At 42.6% G+C, this 22,853-nt stretch overlaps 1 protein-coding gene across 2 annotated transcripts in view; it reads left to right on the plus strand.

The window, feature by feature from the left end:
* Nucleotides 1–22,853, plus strand: part of ARHGAP26 (Rho GTPase activating protein 26) — a 518,529-nt gene that overhangs the window by 150,226 nt on the left and 345,450 nt on the right. For both annotated transcript variants that reach the window (XM_007466859.1, XM_007466858.1), the window contains exons 9-10: nucleotides 614–714; nucleotides 7,897–7,991. In XM_007466859.1, coding sequence (XP_007466921.1) covers nucleotides 614–714; nucleotides 7,897–7,991 — 196 coding nt within the window. The remainder of the gene's footprint in view (nucleotides 1–613; nucleotides 715–7,896; nucleotides 7,992–22,853) is intronic.

The raw sequence follows: 22,853 nt of genomic DNA on the forward strand, positions 1-22,853 counted from the left end.
TTGAGGGACAAAATCCTTAGATTACATTTGAGCATTTACAGTTACTTCTGTTCCACATGTCTGGTGTCTCTGGGTTTTCGTTGTCTGCTTTTCAGATCTTCTTGAGTTCTGCTAAAGTAAAAATTAGGGGTTTGGAAGTAGGTCAGAACCCCTGTACGTGTGTGCACGTGGTCGCAGAACAGCTGTGTGGGAAGCATGAAGCCATCACACCAGATGGGAACAGTGACAAGCGCTTTGAGGAGCTCTTCTGTGTTCCTTCTCAGTCATCTTACTCCTGTCAGGGGAGAGAAAGGAAACTTCAGATGGAGATTGATAATATGGGAAAGTGAATTAATTTCCCCAGGGAACCTCTGCTTCCCTTATATTTTAAGACCCATCGGATGCAGCATTTAGTGGCAAACAGTCTTCCTTGGTCCTTGGGGAAAGCCCTGGGTCGGTTCCATTTCCAGCTTGTGGAATCATATTTCTGCCTGTTCACGTCTAGCTGGTGTGGAGAGTATATCGCCCCTAGAAACAGTTTAAGGATAGGTGAGCATTGTGAGTTACTGGTTGTGTGTTTTTCCAGCATGCAGTGGACGTGTAGAGATGTTTTATGGGGAATATTACCTTGCAGGTCATTTTGGAACTTCCTGGGTGAAGCACTACTGTACATATCAGCGGGATTCCAAACAAATCACCATGGTACCATTTGACCAAAAGTCAGGAGGAAAGGGGGTGAGTTCATTTTTAAATTTCATGCTTGATTTGCTTGCTTAACATATGATGAGTATAATGCATGTTTGAAGTAACACCTCCAATTTACACTGTAATTTTCTTAATTTTTATACAGTAGTTCCAGGAGGCATGGCACCTGAAAAAGTAAATAAAACAAGATGATTATTTTGAGCACTAAGTTACATTGGCAGCTGCAATTAAGAAAGCTTTTTGTATTTCACACATATACAGTGTTAAGTGTGTATAATGTGTTTAGATGCTAGAAATTCTTGGATGACCTCATCCTGTGAAACTGATTCTTGTCACTCTCACCCAGTACCCAGAGGGCTGCCAGTTGGCAGTTTAGATGTCCCAATTATCTGTTGCTGTGTAACAGGTCACCCAAAAAATGTAACGACTTTGAAAACAACACCAGTCATTTTAGCATTTCCTACAGTTTCTGTGGGTAAGGTCTTTGCGGAGCATTTGGATAGATGGTTTGGGCTAAGGGTTTCTTATGCTGTTTCAATCAGATAGTGACTGGACCTGGATCATAAGGGTGTGAAGCAGCTCTGGGCTGGTCAGATATAGCTCTCTTCCTTTCTCCTGACCTCCTCTCCCATTCTCTTCCTTCTTTTCCTCTTGCTCTGTATAGTCTCAGGGCCTGTCCTCTGGCCTCTCTACGTGGGCTGTTTTGGGTTTCCTCACAGCATGGCAGCCTCAGGGCAGCTAAAGGATTCAAGAGTGAATATTCCAGCAACAAAAGCAGACCCTGCAAAACATTTTAATGACCGAGGCTTAGAAGTCATATTGCCTTAGGTTGGCCCCATGTGTTGGTTGAAACAGTCATAAAAGCCCACCCAATTTCAGTGTGAGAGGACATAGGCCCTGCCTCTTGATGAAAGGAGTATCAAAGTCACATTGCGTTGAAGAGCATGTGGGATGGAAGATATTCTTGTGGCCGTCCTTGGAGGAGATAGTCAGGCTGCATCTGCGGGGTCCCCACTGCTGGGAGCTCCTTGCTGTGCCCCAGTGGTTCTCCTTTCCTCTGGGAGCACTCTGTCTGTCTGCATTTTCTTTTTAGGTGATCTGTCTTTTCTCTCTGGCTCCTCATAATATCTTCTTTTTTTTTTTCTTTTGATATTCTACATTTCATTATGATAGTCCTTTCTGTGAATTTTTTTCTTTTTTTCCCCAATCTGTTGTGCTTAGGCATTTTGGCCTTTCTGGATTTGAGGATTGGTGTCTTTCAGTAACTTTGGAAAATTCTCACCAATTATCATGTTATTTTTGCCCACCTCCCCATTCTTTCTATTATTTAGTATCTCCTTCTGGAGATATTTAAATATTTTTTAACAAAAATATTTATATGTTTCATTTCTTTGAATCTCTGGACTCCGCCCTGGATAATTTCTTTTGTTCTATCTTTAGTTTAAGTAATTTTTTGGCTGTGTCTAATCTGTTGATAAAGTAGTCCTCTGTAAGTATTCCAACCCTGGCCCTCTTCTCTGTGGCAAATTTTTGTGCATCCTGTTGGGTTTGCATATGTGCGGGCATTACAGTGTAGAGGCTAAGAGCACTGGCCCTGAGGTTGGACTGCCCGGGTCAGTGATGTGACGCTGTTGTCATTACTGTTAGCTACTCCCCCGTGCTGTCCCCTTGCTCTCTGCCATTTCCAGCTTTTCTTCCTGGCTTTCTTTCTCTTAGACCACAATGCAGGAGTTGATCAGCATCTCTGTCCTTCCCTGTATCAAGGCAAAAAAAGCCAAGGCTCTTTTTTTTTTTTTTTTTTTGTGGTACGTGGGCCTCTTACTGTTGTGGCCTCTTCCGTTGTGGAGCACAGGCTCCGGACGCGCAGGCTCAGCGGCCATGGCTCACGGGCCCAGCCGCTCCGCGGCATGTGGGATCTTCCCAGACCGGGGCATGAACCTGCGTCTCCTGCATCGGCAGGCGGACTCTCAACCACTGCGCCACCAGGGAAGCCCTAGCCAAGGCTCTTTTAATGTGTCTTGTTAGCGGTAGAGTTGACTTATAAATAATCTCAGGAAAGCAGATATGTGAAAATATCAAAGCATAGAGAAATTACACAGTTAGGAGTATTAAAAATCTGTTAATAGGAGTTCCTTATTATTCATGAAATGGAAATAGAGTTAGATCTGCCTTTCTTGGGTCAAGTCATAGTCCTTTTCTAACTCCTAGTCCTTCTAGAAATCAGATTCACTGAGTCATTCTCTCACACAGTCTTTATTTTGGGACCATTTATCTTGTGCTTTCCTAAACCTGGAGTGAAGAGCTCTCTTGTATTTTCTCTACTCCTTTCTTACCACGCTTGAAAGTGAGGGGCAGAGACGAATTATGGTGTGTGTTTGGGACTCCTTAGACTTTAGTGGGATAATAGGAAACGCCTCACTGAGTTGTTAGGAGGCTTATATGCATTAGTGTACATAAACTTCTTGGGACTGAGCCTGACACATAATAGAGGCTGCCATATTAGGAGCTTGATATTATATGAAATAATTTTTCAAGTAATAATTACTTATATTTAGATTTTGTTTTATATTTTTCTAAAATATTGTCCTTTATCATCCTGTTTTATCCATTTTTCCTACTTTACAAAAGAGGAAATTGTGGGTCGGAGAGAGAGAATGATTTCTAAGGATGTATGTTGAAAGAGTTACTTTGAACCAGTGCTCAAACCCTGATTCTGGAGCCTACATCTCCTGATTCTGAGGCTCATCATCATAGTAAAAGAGAATAATACTGTATATGTGTAAAATAATAGTTTCCCATGACGCCACTCTGTTTCCTCATCCTCAGGGTGAGGAAATGTGAAGACTGGCTGTCCAGAGGTGATGTCTTCTCAATTTATACAGGAGAATCATGTGATGTCGTTGTATGTGTGCTTGTACAAAGCTCTCCTAGGACTGGCGGCAGACTTAACGTAGGATATAGGGTGTTTTCTTTTCCTAACACGCTCTTTCTCCACCCTGTCTCTCCTTCCCTGTCCCTTTCATTTGGATTATTTTCCTTTGAAAGTACCTGCTTTTCTCTTAGCTTCAGTCCAGGAGATGGGAGCGGATTTTCTGCATCCTCTTGGAGACAAGGCCTGTGTGTGGTGAAAGACAGTTCCCCGTGTTCTATCCTGTGAGATGAGGGTGCTCTCTGTGGGAGTCCTGGAGCAGCCCAGAGCTGACCCCGTCCCTTTCCTGGCTTGAAACCCTTCATATGTTCCCACTGCTCACAGTACACAGACCACAGTCTGCATGATCTGGTCCCTGTTTCCCTCAAGCCCTTTCTCAACCCAGTTTCCCTCTTGCACGGGGATTCCAGACACACTGGCTTCCCTTCAGTTCCTCCAGGGCTCCATGGACCCCCACCACTGGGCCTTTCCACCTGCTGTTCTCCACCCTTGATCTGGGTTCCTGGTTTTATCTCCTGTGGATCCTTCAGGTCTCAGCCCAAGAAAGCCTTTGCCGACCTTCCTGCCGAGGTCACATCCCTTTAATGTAGGCGTTTGTAGCACAGCATGCCTCTTTTTTTTTTTTTTTACATCTTTATTGGAGTGTAATTGCTTTACAATGGTGTGTTAGTTTCTGCTTTATAACAAAGTGAATCAGCTATACATATACATATATCCCCATATCTCTTCCCTCTTGCATCTCCCTCCTTCCCGTCCTCCCTATCCCACCCCTCTAGGTGGTCACAAAGCCCTGAGCTGATTTCCCTGTGCTATGCGGCTGCTTCCCATGCCTCTTTTATTGTAGTGTTTGTTACGGTTGTAACTCTTCATTTATTTGTTTAAGTGATTGTTATCTCCATCCCCTGCTTTTTTAACCACGAGTACTTGAACAGATCATCTTTATAGATTTTTCCTGATATGGAATGGTCGTCTTGGGAACAGCGTCTTATCTTCTTCTTATTTCTGCTTATATTTGACAATCTTTTATAGTTCCCCTGTTTTCTCCTATTTCTCAGGGACACCTCGCCCTAAGCTTTCAAAGTGAGAGGTAGTCCAACGCCATTAAATCAGAAATAGAGTTAGACATTAACATGGTTGACTTATAAATAACCATGTTTGGGCATTTCCATTCATACATTTACGTGTTGCAGAAGGAGCAATTCTCAATCTGAGAAATTAATCTTAGCCATTCAGTAAAAGACAATAGATGTAAGACTTGTGAATATAAACTGTCTTTTCCTAGGTCTTCTGTGTTTTGTGTGCTATTCTGATATTAGTGGGTGGTTAAGTTTTACTGTATGCAGTCACATTTCCTATTATTCAACAAACTAGGCAAGTTTGCTAATTTCCCCCCTAGTTTAGGAAAAAAGATTGGCAGATATAGGAGAAAAAGGAACCCTAAAAAATTCCTACGTGACAGGAAGAGAAGAAATCAGGGGCAGAAACCTCTGTGTTTTTAGACAATAAATTAGTCTTGTGTGATAAAACTGTTGCATTCCATTTGTACAATGGAATACTACCCAGCAATAAAAAGAAATAAGCTCTTTTTTTGTACCATGGATTTTAAAAATTGCCTTTATTGTTTTAATGTTTAATTTTTATTTTTTTATTGACGCATAGTTGATTTACCTAAGTTTCAGGTGTAAAACATAGTGATGCACAATTTTTAAAAGTTATACTCCATTTATAGTTATTATAAAATATTGGCTATGTTCCCTGTGCTGTACAATATATCCTTGTAGTTTATTTATTTTATACATAGTAGTTTCTACCTCTTAATCCCTTTCCCTATCTTGCCCCTCCCTCCTTCCCTATCCCCACTGATAACCACTAGTTTGTTTTCTGTGTCCGTGAGTCTATTTCTTTTTTGTTCTATTCACATTTGTTTTATTTTTTAGATTCTACAGTGATATTATACAGTATTTGTTTTTCTCTGTCTGACTTATTTCACTAAGCACAATACCCTCCAAGTCCATCCATATTGTTGCAAATGGCAAAGTTTCTTTTTTAATGGCTGAGTAGCATTCCTGTGTGTGTGTGTGTGTGTGTGTGTGTGTGTGTGTGTGTATGTGTATGTGTATACACCAATAATTTTTTTTTTAACATCTTTTTTGGAGTATAATTGCTTTACAATGGTGTGTTAGTTTCTGCTATATAACAGAGTGAATCAGTTATACATATACCTATATCCCCATATCCCCTCCCTCTTGTGTCTTCTTCCCACCCTCCCTGTCCCACCCCTCTAGGTGGTCACAAAGCACTGAGCTGATCTCCCTGTGCTGTGCGGCTGCTTCCCTCTAGCTATCTATTTTACATTTGGTAGTGTACATATGTCCATGCCCCTCTCTCACTTTGTCCCAGCTTACCCTTCCCCCTCCCCGTGTCCTCAAGTCCATTCTCTACGTGTGTCTTTATTCCTATCCTGCCCCTAGGTTCTTAAGAACCTTTTTTTTTTTTTTAGATTGCATATATATGTGTTAACATACGGTATTTGTTTTTCTCTTTCTGACTTACTTCACTCTGTATGACACACTCTAGGTCCATCCACCTCCCTACACATAACTCAATTTCATTCCTTTTTATGGCTAATATTCCATTGTATATATGTGCCACATCTTCTTTATCCATTCATCTGTCGATGGACACTTAGGTTGCTTCCATGTCCTGGCTATTGTAAATAGTGCTGCAGTGAACATTGTACATCACTACTTCTTTATCCATTCATCTGTTGATGGGCGCTTAGCTTGCTTTCATATATTGGCAATTGTATATAATGCTATGAACATTGCGGTTCATATATCTTTTTGAATTAATGTTTCGTTTTCTTTGGATATATACTTAGGGGTGTAATTGCTGGATCATATGATAGTTCTATTTTTAGTTTTTTGAGGAACCTCCATACAGTTTTATGCAGTGGCTGCACCAATTTACATTCCCACCAACAGTGTACAAGGGTTCCCTTTTCTCTACATCCTCACTAACATTTGTTATTTGTGGTCTTTTTGATGATAGCCATTCTGACAGGAGTGGGGTGATATCTCATTGTGGTTTTGATTTGTGTTTCTCTGATGCTGAGTGATGCTGAGCGTCTTTTCACGTGCCTGTTGGCCATCTGCGTTTCCTCTTTGGAAAAATGTCTATTCAGGTCTTCTGCCCATTTTTTAATTGGGGTGTTTGCTTTTTTGTTGTTGAGTTGCATGAGCTGTTTTTATATTTTGGATATTAACCCCTTATTGATCGTATCATTTGCAAAAAGAAATCAACTTGATTTGTACAACATGAGTGAATCGCAAACGAATTATGCTGAGTGAAAAAAGTCAGACGTAAAAGAGCATTCCATTTGTATAAAGTTACAGAATATGCAAACTAATTTGTGATGACAGAGAACAGATTCAGTGTTTGCCTGGGAATGGACTGGGTGGAGGGATGATAGATTACAAAGGGACTTACCAGGAACCTTTTGGGGCTGATGGAAATGTTCACTACCTTGATTGTGGTGATGATTTCACAGATGTATACAGATGTCAAGACTCATAAGTTGTATGTTGGACATGTGCAATATATTATACATTTAAAAATTATACTTCAATAAAGCTGTTAAAACATATTTATTGCACACCTACTCTGTTCCAGGGCCTGTTTGGTCTCTGGTGACACAAGGGTAAGCAAAAACAGACACAGTACAGTATGCCCTCAAGGAGCTTAGAGCCTAATGAGGAAAGAGACATTATTTGAATCATCACTTACAGCAACAGCAAATCTTACCTGTGATCAGTGCTGTGAGGGAAGGAGGGGTACATGGTGCTATATGAACATGTCTGGGGGTGTTTGACCCGGTCCAGAAATGTTTCCCTGAGAAGTGACCATTGAACCAAGGTCATAGAAATCCAGAGTTGGAAGGAGACCTCAAGGTAATCTTGTTTCAACTCTTATCAAACCTATAAATTAAACCTATTTAAGCCAATATCAACAAGAATTTAACCTAGCATGGGTTGATGCTGTACCATCATGATCTATTAGTACTCAAGACATTGGGTTCTAAGTATTAAACATGGCTTACAGATTTTATTTGCATGAGGCTGTGGTCTGAGAAGGTTTATGACCAACCTTCCACCTCCTGTGGTCCTGAACACTCACGTTTGAGAAGATGAAATGATCGATTCTGTTTATGTGCCACGTTTGTCCTGGAGAGGAGCATGGCCCGAGTTCTGGCCTCATCTTGATAGTCTGTGTGTTCCCAACAGGGAGAAGATGAATCAGTCACCCTCAAATCCTGCACACGGCGGAAAACAGACTCTATTGAGAAGCGGTTTTGCTTTGACGTGGAAGCAGTAGACAGGTGAGTAGTTGTCACACTTTTTCTCAGGAACAAACATTGCCGAATTTGGATTTCTTTTCCATTCATTCAAAACTTTCTGTTTTTTTCCCCCTCTTTCCCCTCCCCAAATAGGCCTCAGGCCAGTTACTGATTTGCAAGAATCAGTATAGCCTCCCCATTCTATGGATTCAGCCCTGAGCCCCTGGTTGGTTGGTTTAATGTCAGGGCTTCCCTTCTTGGGAATGTGTGTTATGTCTCAGGAAGATGAATATATGTTTAAAGAAAACTGTTTAGCATGACTGTTTCAGCTGTTTAAGACTTTTTACTTAAAAATTTTTATGTAATGATTCAAAAGGAGTTATAGGTAAAGGGAAAAGTGGAAGAAGTTCTATCAATTAAAGAAAAAGCTTTTTTTTTTTCGGTACGCGGGCCTCTCACTGCTGTGGCCTCTCCCATTGCGGAGCAATAGGCTCTGGACGCGCAGGCTCAGCAGCCATGGCTCACGGGCCCAGCCGCTCCGCGGCATGTGGGATCTTCCCGGACCGGGGCACGACCCCGCGCCCCCTGCATCGGCAGGCGGACTCTCAACCACTGCGCCCCCAGGGAAGCTCTGCTTTTCATTTTTCTTTTTTTTTTTTTGCGGTACGTGGGCCTCTCACTGCTGTGGCCTCTCCCATTGCGGAGCAATAGGCTCTGGACGCGCAGGCTCAGCGGCCATGGCTCACGGGCCCAGCCGCTCCGCGGCATGTGGGATCTTCCCGGACCGGGGCACGACCCCGCGCCCCCTGCATCGGCAGGCGGACTCTCAACCACTGCGCCCCCAGGGAAGCTCTGCTTTTCATTTTTCTTTTTTTTTTTTTGCGGTACGTGGGCCTCTCACTGCTGTGGCCTCTCCCATTGCGGAGCAATAGGCTCTGGACGCGCAGGCTCAGCGGCCATGGCTCACGGGCCCAGCCGCTCCGCGGCATGTGGGATCTTCCCGGACCGGGGCACGAACCCGTGTCCCCTGCATCGGCAGGCGGACTCTCAACCACTGCGCCACCAGGGAAGCCCAGAAAAAGCTTTTATGAGAGAGTAGCATTGACATGTAGACACTACCAAATGTAAAATAGCTAGCTAGTGGGAAGCAGCCGCATAGCACAGGGAGATCAGCTCGGTGCTTTGTGACCACCTAGAGGGGTGGGATAGGGAGGGTGCGAGGGAGGGAGGGAGACGCAAGAGGGAGGGCATATGGGGATATATGTATACATATAGCTGATTCACTTTGTTATACAGCAGAAACTAACACAACACTGTAAAGCAATTATACTCCAATAAAGATGTTCAAAAAAGTTTTTTTTTAGTTACAGTATTTCGCCTACCACTGTGTGTGTGCATCCAGGAAAGAAAGCAAACCGCTTTCGACAGCAGTCTTAGGAGAGGGAGCTCTGTGTTGTATTCCTCAAGATTTACAGTCTCATTAAGTTGTACCATTTCATGGTGTTAAGCTAGTTTGACAGCATTCCAGTTCTTTGAGACACTTTACTTGGCAACAGGTTAATTCTTTGAATGAAAGCCACGAGTTAAGCTTATTTGAGCTGTCTATTCAAGATCATCAGTGCTAGCACAAAGATCCTTAAATCTCATCATGATTGTCCTATAATGCTGTTAATTTATCCCCTTTATTTTTTATTTTTTTTTTAAAAAGCTACACCACTTTGTCAAGCCAGTATCTACCCTCTCTGGGACGTTTACCTGTGGCCACTTTATGGCAGCTCTAGAGGATCTGGAGCGTGAATACCACCTGGCGTGGGCTGCACCATGTGCTGCCAGGTTTGAAATGCCTTCTTGAGGCATGGTGTGTCCCTGTGTTGTGGCCCCTGAGGCTGCTAGAGCGCCCGTGGAGAGAGCATGCCTGTTTAGCCTAAATCAGACGTTCATGGAAACTAACCGTGTCTGATTAGCAGTCTAGTTATTACAGCTTTGGCTCTCAAGTCAGGCAACCCGGATCTAAATTTTAACTTTGCTGCTTAGTAGCCATGTGACTTCGGGCAAGTCACTTAATCTTGCAGGGCCTTGATTTCATTTTCTGGAAAATGAAGATGGTTCTAGTACCTGGTTCCTAGCATTGTCAGGATTCAAGAAGAGAAGGCATATAAACACTTGGCAGAGTGGCAAATACTAAAAGCCCAACAGTTAGCCTTTATTATTTGTTAATTAGCATGTCCTGCATGTTTACCTGACTTGATATTTCAAGAGCTAGACTCTAAATGCAGAGCAGTCAGTATCATTTGTAAAGAAAAGAGAGTACCCCAATCATTCACCATGTGTGGGTTGTGAGAGGGGAAGGGAGTGGAGAAGGGCTGTATGGTGGGGTAGGTGGAATTGGGGTAGCAAAGGGGGATTGCAAAAAGTGTGCCTCAAACTAAGATTATGCTTGACTTTAAACAGATCCTGAGTCAGGATGCTTTAAGCCCTTGTAGGCATCTCCTCTATTCTAAGCATGGCATTTACTGGAGTTCATATTGTTGGAATCCATGAAAGATGGATTAGCAGATGTGTTTGTGTGGAAATGGAGCCAGTCGTTTGATGCTGGTCAGCTGAATAGTTCCCAGAGATGATCGCGTGTTTTCAGGGCTACCTGGGTGAGGGCAGTGCCCTGCATTGCAGCTCTTATTAGATTTGGAAATGAGGTCAATGATTCTTTCTGAAGCTGAATTGTTTTCTTCTTCAGAAGTCTCCCAGAAGTTGCCGAGAGTTGCTTTTTAGGCAATTAAAACTCACCATGGTTCCTCCATCTCATTTCCACCCTTACCAACACTTCCTACCACCTTCCCCCTGTATTATGCCCAGAAAAGCTTTGCATGTTCCAATTATAAGCTGAGAGTAAATGTGTCACATTCAGCATACTGAGTGGGTTTGGGAAGTCGATTTCTTCTAGGTCATCATCTTTGGTTCCCTTGGCATGAAGTGGAGGGGCTACAGTTGTGGTGCAGAAAGAGCCTGCTAAATCTCCTCTTAATAAGCAGGAGGGGAGTAGATAGTACTGTTGTATTATTTGTGGTTTTGATGTTCTGTGTATTGTGATGCTTTCTGCCTGGGGAGAGCCTGCCCCCTTAGGGGCCGACCAGTTCTTAGAGTCAGCCGAGGGCTCAGCGTGGTGAGCGCCATTGATGTGTGGACTTCCGGTCCAGAGCCACAGCACCTCTACTGGCTCCAACAGCCCAGGAGGCAATATTCCTCTACCAGACACCTAGGGACCACTCCCACAGCCTATTAGCACCTGTGAAATTATTCAAACCAGCCACTCCTAAACGGTTTACCTATCCCTGCCTTGCCTTTGCTGCAGAAACTCTTAACAAAGGTCGTGGTCTAGGCTCTCCCCTCCGACCACTTCTGCCTCCAGGATGGTGCTGGTGCTTTCCCATGTGGCCCTGTGTGGTGAGCCAGGTGTCCTCTTTCTAACACCTGTGAATATAAGAAACTTGGTTTGCCTGAGCCCCTTCTGTGTCTCCTTTTGTGGTCACACCTGACTGGCCATCACCCGAAATAACACAGAACATCAATGAAACCCCTTCTCTCCATTTTCTATATAGGTTGTTGTCCTTGGTCTCAAAGATTAGGTTACTGCTGGCAGTATTTTCTTTAGTGTCTTTCTGCATTTTCCCCCCACATCCAGGAAGGGACTGAGGTGAGAGGGAAAAGGCATTTCCACACACTCAGGGGAGGCATTCCTGGGAACTCTGCCTGGAGTCCTGTTCTCTGGAAAACTTCTACACCTTGCTTTTTCACTAGAGTACTTTAGTAAAGAGGGGATGTGCTGCTAGCTGTCGTACTGTCTTTTCAACCTTCCACAGACTTCTCAGCTTCTGCCTGCTGAGCTGGATAGGCAGAGGGGCAAAATGCAAAGTTTAGCACCTAAGAAATGTGAAAGTAGAAGAGGGAATGGTTATATTTAATAGCATGAGGTTTTAGACTGTTCCCAGAGTATGTTAACTGTAGCATGGATGAGCATTATGTAGCATCTATTAATGTTTTATTCTATCAAAATATTAATACATGCTAAAGTGTGGATTATTTGACTTAGAATATGTGATGATGTGTGGTTTTAAGGTTGAACACCTTTATCCTTCAGGCTCAGTGATGTTTCACGTTGCTCTGTAGCAGAAGCTGTAGCCTTTAGGAAGTGATGTTCTAGGAGGTCGGGGTTGCAAGCCGATGACATCAGTGTCTCTCACTGTGTGGTGAGAACCACTCACTCTCAGCATCCACAGGGGTGCTTGTTAGAACTACAGCTATAGGCCCCAGACCTATATAATCTGACTTTCTGCAAGAGAGACCCTGAAATCCACTTTTTGAATAAGCTCTTCTGTTATCCTCTATTCTTAGTCAGAACTGGTACATTAAACAGCAGGCATATCGCAGTACAGTTTTCTCAGAGCACATGACAGCATTTTCATTATTAGAAACATAACAAGCAACAGTGAAACAAAACAAAAATAAAAAACCCTCAGACTTCTTTACTAAGGAGCTTAATTCTTAGCCTTGTGGAGGAGGATATAGCTAGTAGTAAAGGTGATCGCCAGCCTCTGTTACAGGTTACCAGGGGAAAAGCAACAACGGTAACCACAGTAAAACCCACTTTTTTAGTTAACTATGGAGGTGGGGTGAGGGGACCAGCAGTAAGGGAGCACTTTCTGGAAGCTGAACACTGTTCATGTATTTCATGTAATTCACATGTAATCCTCACTACAGCCCAGGGTGGCTTGTGCTCCAAGTATCTCATGGTACTGAGGAGGAATCTACAGTTTAGAGGGTGAGTCTTACCCAAGTTTCAGGGGGGATTTGAACTGAGGGTCGTAGGACCTCACTGTAGGGCACTTTGCTGCCTCAAAACTCAGGGTTTTTAGAAACATTTCGAGTGATAAGCCCAGTGCTATCTGTACTTGGATTTCAGGGCCACCCACTGACAGTCACCTTGCTGACTATGAAATCTGAGGAGGGCTTTCTCACTCTAATCATTGGCATTTGGTGCGTAAACTAATGGTGGGTGAACTAAAGCAGCACACTTGCTTCTGTTCCCATATTTCCTGCCCTGTACCCTTCAGAGAGCCCTTGCGTGACTAACAGTTTAAAGAGGCACTGCAGGGCTTCCCTGGTGGCGCAGTGGTTGAGAGTATGCCTGCTGATGCAGGGGACACGGGTTCGTGCCCCGGTCCGGGAACATCCCACATGCCGCGGAGCGGCTGGGCCCATGAGCCATGGCCACTGAGCCTGCGCGTCCGGAGTCTGTGCTCCGCAAGCGGAGAGGCCACAACAGTGAGAGGCTCGCGTACTGCAAAAAAAAAAAAAAAAAAGAGGCACTGCAGAGAGAGCACAGGCCAAGCACAGGGCCCATAGTTCCATAAATGCTATGTATTTTTTGTACGCCTCTTCTTTTACCTTTTATTCTTAAGGTGACACTCATTTCTGTTTATCTCAGGAGACTAGCATAAGTAAGAAATCAAAACAATAGTGCCATTTATCAGTTGATTGTTTTCATTGTATCCCAACGCCATCAATTTGTTAATCCTCAAATCCTGCTGGAAAGGGGTTAATCCCTGACATTTCCGTCCTCTAGGAAGAACTGTTGTGACTCTGACCCATGAATGAGCTAGAAATCAAATTAAGGGTTAATCCAGAGCTTAGGGATTTAGATTTATAGTTCTTGAACTTCTTGTGTCAAAGATCCTCTTTAATACCGTGAATACATTTCAGAACGTTACTTTTAATTCTTACATCTAAGTTCTCTTACAACTTTGACAACACAAAACTAGACCTGTACTCCCTTCTCTGTATCGTCCATCCTTCCATATGGACTTCCACATAATTATATAACTCTACGTAATTACATCTCATCTATCCCTTTTCTCTAGGGTCTGCCTTTTTTTTTTTTCCTTTTTCACAGTACTAGTTTTGGGGGAAGGTTCAGACCTAAGAAGATGCTTGAAGACCCCTGGACTTTTCTGAGCAAATGTTGCACAGGCTCATATTAGCTCTTCATGCCTTTGGCTTTCTTTGAAGAGAATTTTATTGTTTGCAACATTGAAAAGTGAAAGTTAGTAGAAATTCTTGTGACTTCAGTTCCAAACTGAAAAATTGCTTAGACCGAGGTATCATGTCCATCAAATCCATGTGATGCTTCTTTGAATTTCCCTTCTGGTTTTGTTTTTCAATTCATTTTCAGGACTCTAGCATTTAGAATATTACGTGGCTTTAAATGAACATGTGTGGGTTGTAGTAGTTGTGGGTGTTGCTACAGCATTCTCCAAAGAAGAATATTTTCTTATTTTCCTAGAAGATATTTGTTATGGCTTGAGTCGTGTACCTCCCAAATTCATACGTGGAAATTCTAATCTTCACTATCTGACAACGAAAATTATTTGGAGATAGGGTCTTGGCAGAGGTGGTTAAGTTAGAATGAGGTGATTAGGGTGGGCCCTAATCTAGTATGACTAGTGTCCTTATAAAATGGGGTAATTTAGACACAGAGCCAGACAGGTACACAGGGAGAATGCCATGTGACCATGAAGGCAGAGATCAGGGTGATGTGTCTTCAAGCCAAAGAATGCCAGAGATTGCTAGCAGACGACCAGAAGCTAGGAGAAAGGGATGGAAAAGATTCTCCTTTCCATACTTCAGAAGGAACCCATCTGCTGACGCCTTGTGCTCGAACTTCTAGCTCGAGACCTGTGAGATAATAAACTTCTGTTGTTTATGCCACTCGGTTTGTGGGTCTTTCTACAGCAGCCCTAGCAAACCAATATGGTATTGAATAAGAGGGCCTTTCTCACTGAAACAGCCATAAAAGGGGCCCCCGACAGCCTTTTAGATGGATGGCCCAACACACACTCCTTAAACAATCCAATTGACAAGGAGCCCCACTTCACAAAGCATCCCTTTCACGTAAATTATCTTCCGTATTCTGGATACTCTTTACGGCAGCCTAAGCTTTCATTAGCTTTTTAAAAAGTCATCCTTTCTTATCCCTTAATAAAGAAGCATTCTTTGGTGCCTTTGTATTACCTTACCATAGAAGCAAACATTCGAAAGTTTTTATGTTATATTGGTTAATGGACTAAAGAATAGATTTATCATTTTTTCTTTAAAGTGTGTTAACTCTTTTTGAGGCAGCTTAGTGTAAAATTCCTGGGTAAAAATGGGACTTCATCTAAAAGCAGCTGTTAGGGGTAGTGGCGTGTGATACTTGCCAATGTCTGCCTTCGGTCACTTTGAACAATTAACTCCACCGTGCAGTAAGTTATGGAAATGAATGAGCAAATGTAGGGGAAATATTTGTTTAAGCTAAAGAATCATGGTGGTAGTCCTCTCCCAGCATCTCTGCATTTGTTTATCTTTAAGGGATGTCTCACAGATGTATGTGACACATGTGTATTTTCTCCCAAATGTCTTCCAGGAGGGACCACTAAACCATATGGAAAGTAATAGAAACAAAAGGCTTCTTTTTGATGCACTGAATCAATGTAGTCTCTTGAGGGGTGGTGTTTATACTTGGGGAAAGGAAATAATTAGAATGCTTTATGTTTTCCAGGACTAGCTGGAAAGTAGTAGAAGTCTATACATTTGAAGACGTTATGTAGAGTGTTGAGTGCCCCATTCCCACCCTTGGTACTCTCCAGAGGTGGGCAGCAAAGGACAACTTATTAGGATGACAGGGGTACTGGGTGCTAGTGGTGTCACGGGGACCAAGACAGGCACAGTCCTTGCCTTCATGGATCTTACCGTTGATTGTCGAATGGGCAGATACATACACATACATTCGTGCAACTGAAGGTATAAGTACTAGTATGTTGAGTGTTCCAGCAAACTTGGAGGACCGGAATGCTGTAGGGAAGATGTAACACACAGAAGGACTTCACCCTTCTACTCTCACAGAGCATGATGGCATGACTAAAATGCCCTGAATTTTCATTCCCTCTCTCCTCCCCTCCCTTCCTCATTTATTAACCATAACTACATACTGGAGACGCTACTGACCGTGGAGATATAAAGTTTAATGAAGCATTATGAATCTAATGGACTTCCCTTCTTAAAAGTCATCTGATTTTTCTTGCAAACCAAATCCAAAGTCCTCCTTCTGTGAGCTTTCCACGAATAGGTAAAGAGAGACAGCTTTCTTCTGAACCAGTCCCAGCCTGCTGTGTCATACCCACTGTCAACTCTATCCTCGCGTCCCACCGTGTACTGTGTATTTGCACAGTGTACGAGCTTTTCTTTGTATTGGTTGGCTGGTTGTTTAATTAGGTATGTTTTATATAACTCTGTTCAATTCTAAATATCTGTCTCAGGTAATTTGCTCCCAGAGGCAGAATAACGTCATTTTATCCAGCTTTTAATCCAGTACTGTGTGCATGTGGTTGTTCAATTTTGTTTTTTATGGTAATGCAATTTTTGAGTTAGATTATTTTGTTCTTTCCTTCGGGACTTTGGTGAAAGAGACTACAGGAGCTGAATCATGTTAGTTGATATTTAAAATTTGAGTGAGTACACACACAAACTGCATTTCTGTATAGGTAGGACAAAAAAAAAAAAAAAACAGGAAAATGGGAGATCGGTAAGAATAGTGGCGGCTAGAAAGATAAATGGAAAATCTGAATAATCTACCCCAACCCTCCAATGAGTCACCACTCTTATTTCAAGTCCATTTTTATAGAAGGCTGCATGATGCTGGTAAAAGATCGAGGCAGCCCTAAGTTTGAATTTGAGATCTGCTTCTTTACTAGCTGTGTGAGTCTGGGCTGGTGGTTTAACCACATCTGTAAGGTGGGGCTAATCATACCTACCTTGCAGGATTATTTTGAAGGTGGAATGCTGTAATATTCTTCCCTGATGGTAGTTCTCTGTCGGAAGAGGTTGTTCCTTTGAAGTTTTTTGCTCTACCCTAAAACCCGGGACTTCCTTGTTCTTAATGGTGAGCCATAGCTTTGGAGGGTATTTCTTTGAGCCCTTTTGTTTCATTTTGATGGCGTGCCTTTTTCCTATAGTGCCATGACTCTTCAAGTCATCTGTAAGCTGAGGGTGAATACAGGTGCTTTAAGTGTATATCCGCAAAGGGGCTGCCAGGGGAAGAGTCTGTTTTCAAATTATGTATGCGATAACCCGTTATTTATCTACATTTCCTATACAAGATAAAAGGTTTAAGCCCCTCCTTCCAATTTATGGTGTCAAAAGGAAACCGTACTAATTTTAAGTTAACATAATACTCTTTTAGTTTGGTATGTGGTGTGTATGCGTGTACTTGTTTGTGTGTCTTCGTGAGATTGTGTGAGTGTCAAGACTGTGTTTTCCAAAAAGAATCATCTTATGTAACAGACTTTGTTTCAGTGCTCAGCCTCTAGATGGCAGTTTTGTATATGTATTAGTAACTACTAGCTGGTCCCGTTGAAAATTAGCCGTCCTTTATACATTGACATTTAGTAGTCAGTGGTGCGCGTGTGTGTGTGTGTGTTTCTGTGGCAGAAATCATCATGTGGATATTACCTCTTAAAGGAATGGTATTCTAAGTGACTCATTCTTTCTCTAGAAATTCCTTCCTCCCACCCTTTTGTGATAGATCATTTCATACCCAGTTTCCTGCAGAAGCAAGCATGCTCAGTTAATGTAACTTCTGTTTAAACATTACATTTAACCTTGCTTTCTGAGCTCAAGTGTCGGGCTCTTTGCTTCAGTGACAGCTTATTTGAGGGTAATGAAAACAGATCAGTGATTGGGACGGTCCAGTGTGTGTGCTGAGAACCAGCCAGTCCTGCTTTTCCCTCTTGGTGTGGCCTGTCTTTATCTTTTGCAGCAGATGAATCCATTTTTCCTGGTTTCAAACTTCCCCTCCCCTCCCCTTCTCACCCCTTGTTTGAAATAATATTTGATTTTGCCTTCCTGCTGGTTGGTTAGAGTGCTGGTCTCAGTGCCATTGACATTTTGGAGAGGAAATGGCTTTTTCCTTCCTCAGAGGGTGTTCTCCTGCTCTGACTTCCATGATTTGGGTGGGCGGGTGGGGGGAATATTGTACTTTCTGAATTGCTCCTTGGCTGTTCTGTAAAATGAGCTAGCTAAGAAGTTCTTAGAATCTTTAGAATTCATGTATTTTTAAAATTACTGTTTTCTTTCCCTTTTAAAAAGTTAAATGAGAAAGTATTCGCTGATGGAGTCTGGTTTAAGTAAGAGTGGGATGTGTTCGTTAATGGACTGTGGTGTGAAGTAAGGCAACGTTGTTTATATTACTTCTGTTACTAATTTCTCTTCTTGTTACTGTTTCTATTCTTTAACCTGCATAGTGAAATTTGGAATTTTACTGATTGAGTATACCAGTTTATTTGCCAATTTCTAAATATAAAATGAGTTTATTTTTTAAAAATTGAAACGAAAATTTTGCTATTGCATAAGTCCAAAGGAAGGAGATGATTCAACCAGCAAACTCCACTTACCTGCATGTCTGATCATCATGAGATAGAATACTAACAAAGAAAAATTGATAAATGACCTAGAAGATTTCTTGAATTAGAGTATTTTTCAGTTTGTTATCAAAATAACAAGTGTTTGCATTCCCCCTGAGTGTTACTCATCCTGGCAGTTAATAATGCTTTCTCCTGGTGCTGGGCGTTGAAATCTGCTTACTCCTATGTCCTCGGTGCCCATGGCATGCACATCACTGGCACTCAATATGTTTCATTTAAGACCGTGTAACTTAATGTGCCAAAAGATGTTTTTGTCTGGGCTTCCTGTTTCATGACTTCAGTCTCCTTTAAAATAAAAGTATAGGAAAGTATCTGATGTGATTGGCAATATTACTCTTCAGACTATTATCATTGCTATGGTCCTAATTATTTTAGGACCTTTCCTCCCAGGACATCACTGCTGTAGGTTATGATAGGTTATGGTTCATTCATTCATTAGGATCAGATCCTTTCTAAATAATTGATTAGAAGCCTGCTTCTGAAAACTTCTTAAGGGGTGTGTGTGTGTGTGTGTGTGTGTGTGTGTGTGTGTGTGTGTGTGTGAGAGAGAGAGAGAGAGAGAGAGTGTGTGTGTGTGTATGTGTGTTTGGGGTGGGGGGCGGGGGAGAGGAAGTCCCTTCCTCCCTCTCCCCTTTCCTTCCTCCAGAGAGAGAGAGAATGAAAGAGAGAAGTGCCTTCTTTCCCCTCCCCCCCTCCTTCCTCCTAAGGAACTGGTCACCCTGGATCCCCAGGGCACAGAGTCTTCCCTGCACAAGGGGGCAGTACAGTGTTGTGCTTAAAGCATGGGCCTTGCTGTAGAGTCAGGCAGGCTGGGTTCAGGTTGAGGCTTTCTTGCTACCTAGCAGTGCAAGATTGTGCAAGTCATTTCTGAGTCTCAATTTTTAAAAGAAGTATAATGATAGTCCTACTTCATTGCAAGGAACAAGTGATAATGCAAGCGAAGTCCTTAGCCTGGTGCTTGGCCCATAATAAACACTCAGTAAACCTTAGCTGCAGTTGGTGGGCCACTGGTTTGCAACGTCTGCTTTCCCTCTCACGTTCTGTTTCTCTCACCTGTACCCCATCCAGGTTACCATGCCACATGTATTCTTCTCATGTGCAAGGATATGTAATGCACAAGGATCGTCAATGGTGGATTATCTCAGAGCATGCATAGTTCTGCAGATTCATAAGTTTTTGTCTCCAGATAGTAGATGAATGTTGCCCTCCTGTGATGACACTGGGTCCTCAGTATTGGAAAAAATGGGAAAGTATCCCAGGGTCCCCCTTCATTGATGAACTGGGAAGGCTTCTGCTGAGTTGGACTGTGAGATGCATCAAGAATGCAGACATGCATCATTGTGGGTTCCGGTGCACAAGATGACGTTATAACATGTGGTGATGGCCTGGGGTGGAGCTCAGGTAGGGAGAGGCAGAGAAGGACGAACACAGACCCCAGAAATCGCAGGCTGGTGGTCCACAGACATGTTTGATTTGGCTTGAGTTGTTTAAGGCAACATTTTAAAATGGGAAAAATCGGTAAATGTTGATCGTGACTTCCCATGTGCCAGCTGTTTATATGGCTGAATGGCGGATGCCTCCTTTGGGTGGGGTGTGTGCTCTTCACTTAGCTGCAGTCTCCACCATGCCCTGTTGTCCCCCATCATGATGACAGGGGACAGCTGCCACTTTGCCTTGCATTTGCCCTGTTGTTTTTCTCATAGAGGGGAAACCCCCTTTGTTCCTATGACTCTATCAGAAAGCAAAAGTGCAGAAGAATAACAGGCTGCATGTTTTAAGGAAAATGAGACCAAGCCTATTTTCCTTGGGGCAGGGAAGAATCTTATCCAGTTTCACTCATTTTGCTTACTTGCCTGGTCACTATAGATGTCTGACTCTGTAATTTCATACACGCATGGAAGAGATGTCATTCTCCAGGATTATTCTGCGTTGGCCATATCTTTGTGTAAATGAAGATATGCCATATGTTTGTGTAAATGAAGATCTACTGAAACTTGAACACTTAAAATTGCCAAGGAATGGCTAGCGACCAGTTTTCCAAGTAGCACTGTAAAAGCAAAGGACTACTTCCTTTGGCGCTTGAATATCTCTTTTCACCTGTGGATGGCAGTCCATTCTCCAGAACTTCATTGTTTCCCTCTGTCTTCCTATCTAAACATAGTGAGGTAGGTTTCATGTACAGGCTGTGAGTACATGTGTTTCTGTGGATGCCACAGTCCTTCTTTTACTCTGAACTTGACCCTTTAATGTGCCATAGTGTGGATAGAAGCTGGGGAATGAACTCTTGCCAGCAGAAGATTTATAGTCTTATGAATGAGTAAACCCAAGATCTTTGGAGGTCCATTTAGATAGAACAGTACTGTTAGATTCTGAGTGTGTTTGTTTCATTGGGGTGGAGTGAGTTAGTAATAGCATTTCCTGGTCCAATAGGAAGTGGGTGAATTGCCAAGCCACTGAGATCACCACTGTTGACTCAGATCCAGGAATAAGATTAGAGTAGGGAGGTTGTTGAGTAAGCCTGGAATCAGGGCTGGTTGTGACTCTGCTTGCTCCTGGCTGATGAGAAGGCTGTGAGCTGACATCAGTAGTCCCAGCGTTCCTGGATGTGCCGATAAACTATGTATTGCTTTATGAGGGCCCTTTGTGGAGGCCAGAGCTGGAAGGAGATAGGGCGATGGGTAGCAGTTTGCCCTGTGATAGGTGAATAACTATTTTCTGCATCGCCTATGTAGTGTGAGAGGTGAGGTGCTTAGAGAAAGTTGCAGATCCTTGCTCATGCTTCTCAAGCTGATCCAGATATAGCACTAACCAAGGACATATTCAGAGTGAACAGGAGGTGCTGTATTTGATGTAGAATTTTAGGGTTGAGCCACAGAAAGGATTGTAAGTCATTTGTTCCTTCTCTCATCTGGTGGGTAGCGGGAGCACCCTGGCAGATTTTCTAGAATTTGCTGAAGGCCCCTTCTTGGTCCTTATCAGTTATTGGACATTAATTCCAAAAGGGGGAAGTAGGCCACTGTGATGCTTTATTCAGGAGGAAAAAGGAAATGGCTGTGATGTCAGAACCTGTATGTCAGTCTTTGGCCTGGCTTGCTTTCTGGTAGAGGTGTGATTTTTCAGTGCCGTGTGACAGTGTTTTGGGGGTGGGGTCAGGTGTATCAGAAGCACCGTGGCTCATTTCTTTTCCTTTTTAACCTCTTCTCCCTCCATAATTTTGACTGTAGTGACACTTGCCGTCCATTCCTTCCACTGACCTGCCGCTCATTTGCCCCTGTGATAACAACTAATTTTTGGAGCATTTACCGTGTGTCTGACACTTTGAAATGCCTTACACATATTTCACTTAACCTTCAGAACAACCCCATGAGGTAGGCACTCGTTATCTGCCTTTTAAAGAATAGCATAGAGTAGTTCATTTACTTGTCTGCTAGGAAGCACTAGAGTCAGGATAACTGCTGAGCTTAGATGAGCAGTAGTATATCTTGGTTTTTTAAAACTTTTTTTTTTTTTTTTTTTTTTTTGGGGTATAGTTGATGTACAATATTATACAGATTTCAGGTGTATGACATAGTGATTCACAATTTTAAAATATTATACTCCATTTATAAAATACTGGCTATATTCCCTGTGCTGTACAATATATCTTTGTAGCTTATTTATTTTATACATAGTAGTTTGTACCTCTTAATCCCCTACTCTGATCTTGCTTCTCTTCCCTTCCCTCCCTCCACTGGTAACCACTAGTTTGTTCCCTAGATCTGTGAGTCTATTTCTTTTTTGTTATACTCACTAGTTCATTGTAGTTTTTAGATTCCACATATAAGTGATATCATACAGTATTTGTCTTTCTCTGACTTATTTCACTTAGCATAATGCCCTCCAGGTCCATCCATGTTGCTGTAAATGGCAAAATTCATTCTTTTTTACAGCTGAGTAGTATTCCATTTTTTTTTTTTTTTTTTTTTACTGAGGTGTAATCAGAGTGAAATGCATAAATCTTAAGTCTATGTCTTAATGACATTACACACACAGACACACACAGATACACACACACCTGCGTGACCGCCCAGGTCGAGTTATAGAACATTTCTGTTACCCTAGAAGGTCTCCTTGGGCTGCTTCCCACTCACTGCCCCTACTCCTTCCCCAAAACAAAATCACTGTTCTGACTTCAGTCACCACAGATGACTTTTGTGAGTATTTGAACATCATATAAATGGAATCACATCATTGGTAGTCTTTTGTGTCTGGCTTCTTTCCCTCATTATTATTTATTTTGTTTGTCTGTTTGTTTGTTTTGTGGTACTCGGGCCTCTCACTGTTGTGGCCTCTCCCGTTGCGGAGCACAGGCTCCAGATGCGCAGGCTCAGCGGCCATGCCTCACGGGCCCAGC

This window comes from Lipotes vexillifer, unplaced genomic scaffold (genome assembly GCF_000442215.2).
Source record: "Lipotes vexillifer unplaced genomic scaffold, Lipotes_vexillifer_v1.1 scaffold99, whole genome shotgun sequence".
Classification (NCBI taxonomy): Eukaryota; Metazoa; Chordata; class Mammalia; order Artiodactyla; family Lipotidae; genus Lipotes; species Lipotes vexillifer.